At 48.8% G+C, this 8,726-nt stretch overlaps 1 protein-coding gene across 1 annotated transcript in view; it reads right to left on the reverse strand.

The window, feature by feature from the left end:
* LOC122945833 (unconventional myosin-X-like) overlaps window positions 1-3,256 on the reverse strand; it is a 98,755-nt gene extending 95,499 nt beyond the window's left edge. Inside the window, exon 1 of the mRNA XM_044305060.1 lies at window positions 2,816-3,256. Coding sequence (XP_044160995.1) covers window positions 2,816-2,836 — 21 coding nt within the window. The 5' untranslated portion in view covers window positions 2,837-3,256. The remainder of the gene's footprint in view (window positions 1-2,815) is intronic.
* Between the last annotated feature and the right edge of the window lie 5,470 nt (window positions 3,257-8,726).

The raw sequence follows: 8,726 nt of genomic DNA on the forward strand, positions 1-8,726 counted from the left end.
TGTGCCAAGAGGGCTTCACTTCAAGCCCTGTAGACCGATCCACCATTGTGCCAAGAAGGCTTCACCTTCATTCCCTGCACACCCATCCATCCTGCCAAGAGGATTTCACCATCACACCCTGCATACCTATCCACCATCATGCCACAAGGATTTCACTTTCGTGCCCTGTAGACCCATCCACCATTGTGCCAAGAGCATTTCACCTACATACTCATCCACTATCGTGCCAAGAAGGCTTCACCTTCATGCCTTGCATACCAATCCACCTTTGTGCCAAGAGGGCTTCACTTCATGCCCAGTAGACCGATCCACCATCATGCCAAGAAGGCTTCACCTTCATGCCCTGCAGACAATTGTGCCAAGAAGATTTCACCATCATTCCAAAAGCATTCCACCTTCATGCCCTGCAGACCCATCCACCATTGTGGCATGTGGGTTTCAGCTTCATTCCCCGTAGACCCATCCACCATCATTCCAAGAGGACGTCACCCTCATGTCCCAGCAGGATCCTTGTGATGTGTAACAGTCCGCATAGTAACCGTAGTCCTCTTGTCAATATTTTAACCTGTATGGGTCCACCTGGTCGGCAAATGCTATGATGGAGGCTTACAAAGGATACAGTGTATTCTGGGAGTAAAATCAAGCCATTGCGATGGGACCAGTGACATCACCGCACCTGAGGTGATGTCACCTAATCTTGTGAGATGCCTCATCAACAGGCTCAGCCGAGCAGTAAAATGATGGAAGGAAGCTGCTGCCAGACTCCTCAAGAACAAAAAGGATTGGACATGCTGAAATCCAACTGGCCAATCCTTATTTTCTCCAACATCTGCAGTCGAGAGAGTCAAGAAGCCCCCATACACATTAGATGGTTGCCTGGTCCTGTTGACCTACAGGACATTTTTAGATGGCCTGAGACCATAACAAGGGCCCATTGACAATATAATAATGGCGGATCTCTGCCCTGGTTACACGTTCTTAAGCACGCTCATTCAGTTGATAATTGGCCCTTCTTAAAGAGCCCTAAGGGTTGTCACGGTGGTGGAAAACTGATGGTGGGGTTGACTGCTGGGATTCGCGAATGGGATATCCTGATTAATCTCCATAGCACCATCTGGTTGTCCTGTCAGTCGCCTGATAGGGACTGACCACGAGACATTACTTGAAGATCTAGCATCTCACCACATGACGTGTTTCAGGCCTCATAGTGCCAGGCACTAAACATGGCAGTCACAGTGCGATTAGTGAATCCTACACCATGTACTATAGAGAAGCGAAGCTTCCTGGCAGCAGGGTGGATTCTGCATGTAAGGTTTCGGTTACAGGACGCCTCACGTTGCGTTACACATTGCATAGAAATCTATCCACAGCAAGTCTACTTTCCATTGACTGCTATAAGAGAGAGAGGGTATAAACAGCACCACACTTGTCTATAGGTTGCGTGTGGCATTGCATCTCCGCCATGTTTACTTCCGTGGAGCTGACTTGCAATACCATGCACAACCCCTGAACAGGTATGGCGCTATTTCTGAAAAAAATATAAATACATTTCTTATCCTGGAGAACCTCTTTAAATCGAGCAAGGCCACGACTTGTCGCCTGTGTCATGTGACTCGTCATTCACAACTTTTACAAAGCCGCCATGGCTCATCAACTCGAGTTGCCCAATGGCAATGTCATAGAGTTGGGCGAGTCACACAAATGTCGTATCATGAGTCGCGCCATAAACATTGTGGTGTTGGCCTCAGCTGGCGGCCGACTCATCTGACCATCACCCCCCCCCCCCCCCCCCCCCCCCAGCGACATGACAAGAGGAGCACTATAGCAGTACTGTTCAGGAGTTTTCCTTTAAATACCCCGTGTGCATCTGCACTGTCACAGAGCCCGTGTACTTTCACACTCGCGTTTTGCGCGGATCAGTCATGGACAGATCCGTTCAGATAATACAAGCGTCTGCATCTGTTCAGAACGGATCCGGTTGTATTATCTGTAACACAGCCAAGACGGATCCATCATGAACACCATTGAAAGTCAATGCAGGACGGATCCGTTTATTGTGTCAGTGAAAACGGATCCGTCCCCATTGACTTACATTGTGTGCCAAGACGGATCCGTTTCATCAGACGGACGCCAAAACGCTGCAAGGAGCCTCCAGAGCGGAATGGAAACGGAACGGAGGCAAACTGACGCATTCTGAGCGGATCCTTTAACATTCAGAATGCAAACTGATCCGTTTTGGACCGCTTGTGAGAGCCCTGAACGGATCTCACAAAACGGAAAGCCAAAACGCGAGTTCTATTGTGCAGGGACGGATACGGCTGTCACCCTCGCACTTGCCCAATATCAGTCATCCTGTAACCCTCCGTGGTGAGGGGAGGTCATACACGCGGGGCACTACAGGCGGCACGAGTCCTGCAATGCAGTTCTTGAGATCCTCATCATCACAAACTAGTGGAAGCGACCTCTACTGTGTCCTGTAAGGATGATGGGTGTGGTTGTGACCCCCTCCACCTCTCGCTCCCGGGACACCTGGTCATTGCATTCAAATCCCACCAACCCAATTCACAGCCATCTCCGATAAATTTGCCTCCAATTTCTCCTGGTCGCAAATGGCCTTTTTTTTTTTTTTTTTCACAAAAATGGCCAATACCAGAACGTCGCCAGGACATAACCTATGGCCATAGTCGTCGTCCGCCCTTTACTATTTCTGCGCCGTAATCGTCCAGGTAGCATAGTCCTTCCTATCCAAAAAAAAGACTCCACAGACCTGTGAGGTCCCATCACCTGAAGAACACGCGTCTCGTCCCGCACTTACCTCCATAAAATACTCCTCCATTACCCAACGAGTTCTTCAGCTTCGCTGTAATCCAGGGTTCCAGCTGCAATGTTTTAAGGGTTAAAAAAAATTTGGTCGCTGATGGGTTGGATGATACCGAGTCAATGGGATCTGGTTAAAAGCCACAGTCCATGTGCTCCAGCCTTGGTTGTCAGTGAGGGCTTATCTCATAGGTGTCCAACTCCTGCTATTCCAATACAAAGGGCTGGTGCGGGCAGACGGGCAAAGGAGTCCCAGCTTCCCCCTGTGTCCTTTGTTCTCAATTAGAGGGGTTAATTTGGGACCTAAGCAGCAAAAGCAGGACCTGCAGCCCACCTCCCTGTGCAGGAGCAGCATAGCCTTCAATGGAAGAACCTTCAAGGCACAGTCACATCTCCCTGTGATCCTGCATTGACCAAGGCTTTAACTGAACTCAGCTGCTCCCAGGCAGCTCCTCCTATGGAGGCCAGGCTTGTGTGCAGACCCCTCCTGCGCTGCTGCTCTTCCCTGAGCCCCACACGCTGTCATACACTCACAAAGGCTTGCTGGAGCTCGCATTGTCTTCGCCTCTCTGCAAAAACCGACAGATGCAGCAGGGCTGAGTGTGATGTAGCAGAGCTGAGATAGGCGGAGATGATGGTTTTCCTGGTTTCACATAGGACTGCAGGGAAATCTATCCTCGTACAGAAATAGCGCAGTTCTGGAAAGTTAAAGGGGTTGTCTCCTAATAATGACAGCTGTGGGTCCATCTGAATGAATGGTCAACCACGTAAAGGCTACATGGCGATGTTGGCCACGAAGATCGCCGTGCAGCTATTCTACGGAAATGGGTTTTGCAGTTCAGCTTGCAATTTACCACAACCTCAGGGTTGCAAAAAATTGTAGTACATTATTTTTTTTTTGTGGTTCTGGATTGGCAGTAAGACTATGGCGACATGTAGGGTACAACTACACTGCAACATGTGTCGCGCAACATGTTTCAGAACGCTAGTCTATGGTGTCGCACTGCGGCATGCGAGATGCTGTGACTGCGACACGACAGCTGCACGAAAATCCATCTTGGATGTTTGTCTTTGCAAATGTGGTGTTGCTTTCGGATAGCGTTATAAAATATGTCCCGCGACATTACTACGTCAAATAGTCGTGAGACACATATCACCGGGTAGCCCCGTTCACACGACCGTATGTCTTTTTCAGTGTTTTGCGGGCCGTTTTTTTTTTCCGTTTCTCTTTTTTTTTTTCAAGTAGTGTTTCCGGTTCCATTTAGTTTTTCCGTATGGCATATACAGTATACAGTAATTACATAGAAAAAATTGGGCTGGGCATAACATTTTCAATAGATGGTTCCGCAAAAACGGAATGGATACGAAAGACATACGGATGGACATTGACCTTAATAGAGCCACGGAACGTGATTTGCGTGCAATAAGGCTCCATTCACACGTCCGCAAGTGTTGTCCGCACCTGTTCTGCAATTGTGCGGACCCATTCATTCTTTATGGGGATGCCGGCTGGGTGTATTGCGGATCCGCAATGCACTACGGACGTGTGAATGGACTCTAATAGGACATGTTCTATCCTTCAATGCATGCGGAGTACATTCCGTTTATTTTTTTGCTTTTTTGCGGAACCATTGAAATGAATGGTTCCGTATACGGAATGCAAAAAAACGTTTGTGTGAACCAGCCCTAAGTTGCAGATCACTGTGTGACTCCAGTTCAATGCTGCGCTACTCCCGGCGATCTAGGCTACGACACCTGACGCATAACCAAAGATCACCGTGCAGCGGTACAGCTATTGACCTCACAGCGCAAGGCCTCCTACACACAACCGTAGCAGGTCTGTGTCCTATTGCGGTCCGCAAACATTGACTTGAATGGGTCCGCAACCCGGAAGATACAGTGCGGTGTGAAACGGAGGCGCAGATTGTAAGCACTGTGGAGTGCTCCGTGGGTTTCATGTCTCCGCACCGGGGGAAAAGTAGTGCATGCAGAGCAGATACAATGTATCAGTCTGAGGGCTCATGCACACGACCGCATACAGCGGGTCCGCAATACACGGGCACCGGCCATGTGCATTCCGCATCACGGATTGCGGACCTATTCACTTGAATGAGTCCGCAATCACAGAGATGCGGAACGGAGGCACGGATCGGAACCCCACGGAGGCACTACGCTACGCTACTTTTTAGCGGTGCGGATTGCGGACCCCATTCAAGTGAATAGGTCCCTGATCCGCATGCAGCTGCCCCACGGTCTGTGCCCGTGCATTGCGGACCGCAATTTGCAGTCCGCAGCACGGGCACGGAGCCCTCATGTTTGTGGGCATGAGCCCTGAATTCCACACTTTTGTAGCCCGGATTGGATACAGTTGTAGCGAATCCTCAGCTGCGGGAGGTATTAGGTTTATTTACCCATTGGATTTGACAGTGCCGATATTCGTATCAAATCCCCATCCCGTGCACGAGGCCTCATGCACACGACCTGTATGTTTCTATGTCCTACACCAAAACCATCCTGAGAGGTTAAAGGGGTATTCTGGATGATAAACACAGGATAGGAGATAACTATTAGACTGGTACTAGGACCCCGTATCCCTCAGAATGCCCTGAGCGGCAGCACGCCTCCCCAGGGGTACAGGGTCTCCGTTCTCGTTATCTGTAGGGATCCAAGCACTAGGACCCCCACCCATCGAATAACTTTTAACAACCGGAATACCCCTTTAATTTGGAATTTAGAAAACGGGAACAGGGATTGATGTGACAATCTGTGTACAGCGCTGCAGAATATGTCAGCGCCATATAAGTTGGTCTTTTGCATTATTTTGCTTTTCCGTCCTCCTTCAGCGTCATTTCAGCCAGACATCTGCTCCCCGGAGGGACAGAGATGTTGGTCCTCATCCAGGACACAGTCCAATCCTCATTAGTGTCCATTTAACCTATGATGATAAATGACACGAGGGTCCTCTGCTTGTACCAGGGCGGTCACCACCAGTAGGGACATTTCCTGCAAGGGTCCACTCGATCACTGGCAGCACAGACAACTCCTTGGAAGTGTTCTTCGCCTGGAGAAAAGACAGAGCCTAGCCTTGGGGGCCATCTCCCCCGCCGCCCCTTCCCCCTCCCTGGAGACTCATTGTGTGGCCGAAGCCTCTGAAGCTTTTCCCTCATTTCCTCCTGAAAACTCATCCTAATTTTGCAAATTTTTTTTTTTGTCACTCACCTTGATCTGAGATATGGAATTACCTGAGTCAGGCTTAACGATGACATCATCAAAACCGCAGTGGACAAAGGCGAGGGGGGAGGGGGAGGCATGGATTTGGCACCACAGGATCTGCAAGGGAGAAACGAGATTAGTGTTGCAATGGTTATCGCCCTCTGATCAGGCGGAGGACCCCCCGTCCCTGCAGTATGGGGACCCCAGGACGGGGTCTGCACTGAGGCAGATGTGCCTGTTGATCTCGGTCTGGTGGCACATTTATCTCTGAGGACCAGAGGCCTCATCAGCCTGAGTGACGGATCATTAACCCCCGCAGCTCAAGTTCACGTCTACGCTCTGCATCACATAGAAGGCGACTAGAATAGACAATTAAAAAAAAATAATTTGACCACTCATTATAAATAAACTTTTACTGAGGATATCCGACCGACACGCGTGTCCGATATCCTCACCAAACGCGGCTGAACCTTCTTCCAAATGCACAAATCTGCAGCACAAAATGAATTCCCCTCCTGATAATTTGTTATGCCTTAGGGCTCATTCATACAACCGTATCCGATTTTGCGGTCTGCAAATGGCAGATCCGTAAAAAATACGGATAGCGGCCATTTTTATTCCCCTGCACAAATGTCTTATCCTTGTCTTCAAAATGGACAAAAATAAGACGTTCAATTTTTTTTTTGCGGGGCCACGGAACGGACTTACAGATGTGGCCATCACACGGCCGAGCTGTCCACATCTACTGAGATCAATGGGTCGGCATCTGATCCGCAAAAAAAGGAGGGTTGAATGCGGACCAAAACCACGGTCGTGTGCATGAGCCCCTGATTCCCATCAGTGATTTTCAGCCAAAACCAGGTACAGATCTTTCCCTTAAGGCCTCATGCACACGACCGTTCTGTGCATTGGGGACCACAATTGCGGTCCCCAATGCACGGGCAACATCCGTGCAGCGGGCCGGACCCATTCAACTTGAATGGGTCAGTGGTCTGTCTAAACCGCAAAAAAATATGACATGTCATATTATTTGCAGTGCGGAACAACAGAAAGAAACACCACGGAAGCACGCTGTAGTGCTTCCGGTGTTCCGTTCCGCATCTCCGGAATTGTGGACCCATTTAAGTGAATGGGTCCGCATCAGTGATGCGGAGTGCACAAGGCCGGCGGCCGTGGATTGCCAACCCGTGGTTTGCGGGCCGCCCAACGGCGGTGTGCATGAGGCCTATATCTTATCCCTGTGCAGGCTCCAGTCCTGATGAAAATCACTGGCGTGTGCATGAGGCATTACAATGTATCAGTGCAGCACACATTTCTCTTCTGCCCAGATGTTTTGTTACAATGTATCAGTGCAGCACACATTTCTCTTCTGCCCAGATGTTTTGTTACAATGTATCAGTGAAGCACACATTTCTCTTCTGCCCAGATGTTTTGTTACAATGTATCAGTGCAGCACACATTTCTCTTCTGCCCAGATGTTTTGTTACAATGTATCAGTGCAGCACACATTTCTCTTCTGCCCAGATGTTTTGTTACAATGTATCAGTGCAGCACACATTTCTCTTCTGCCCAGATGTTTTGTTACAATGTATCAGGTGCAGCACACATTTCTCTTCTGCCCAGATGTTTTGTTACAATGTATCAGTGCAGCATAAATCTCTCTCCTGCCCTGATAATTTGTTACAATGTATCAGTGCAGGTAAGGTTAGGAAGTGTTTTTTGTCATCCTGTTTCTATACATTTCTTTCATGGCCTTATTTTCCCCCCAAACATCATCCTTATACATTACTTGCAACTTTTTTTTAAAGATGTTTTTGTGGCATTATTGCCCAGTTTGTTTCAGCACTTGGGGGGGGGGGGGTATTTATCAAACTGGTGTAAAGTAGAACAGGCTTAGTTGCCCATAGCAACCAATCAGGTTCCAACTTTCATTTTTCACAGCCCCTTTAGGCCAGTTCTACTTTGCACCAGTTTGATAAATCTCCTTGGTGTCCGTTGGCTTGTGGTGCGTTTTTATATTGGAAAGTTGATCCTCCCCCAATAACGTATAAAAAGCAGCTATGCAAAAATGCCACGAGTGTGGGCGAGTGCACATAAGATCGAATTTCCATTCGGATTTCTGTGCATTTCTGCCGCTCCGCAGCCTGCGAACCTTTTGCAATAAAGTAAAGCAATAAAGCACTTACGTTTCGTAAAGACAGGGGTGAGAGCAGCGATTCCTTTCCTCTACTTCTGCATTATATCCGCAATTTCTAACAGTGGTTTTTCATGTGGATTTGAAGCGGTTTTGCAGCAGATCTCCCCCTCCTATTAAAAAGGGTTAAAACCGCAAGCATAATCGACATGCTGCAGATTGCAGGTCAATTTCTTCAGGTAAACAATCCGCAGGAGATTAGTGTCATTCTATACACTTTGCTGGTACTCTACTATGCTGCAGTTTTTTCGCTCTGGAATCCGCCCGGAAAAACTGTGTGCATTCCATAACTTGTACAGGTGGCCTAAGGTCTCGTGCCCACGAACGTAAGGGCTCCGCAACCATGCTGCGGACTGCGAAAGGCGGGTCTGCAATATACTGGCCCCGGCCGTGTGCACTCCGTGCTTCGGATGAGGACCCGTTGACTTGCATGGGTCTGCGATCCGCAAGATATGACAATAGATAGGACATCTCCTATCTTTTGCGAAGCGAAGGCACGGAT

Source organism: Bufo gargarizans, chromosome 8 (assembly GCF_014858855.1).
Source record: "Bufo gargarizans isolate SCDJY-AF-19 chromosome 8, ASM1485885v1, whole genome shotgun sequence".
NCBI classification, from domain to species: Eukaryota; Metazoa; Chordata; class Amphibia; order Anura; family Bufonidae; genus Bufo; species Bufo gargarizans.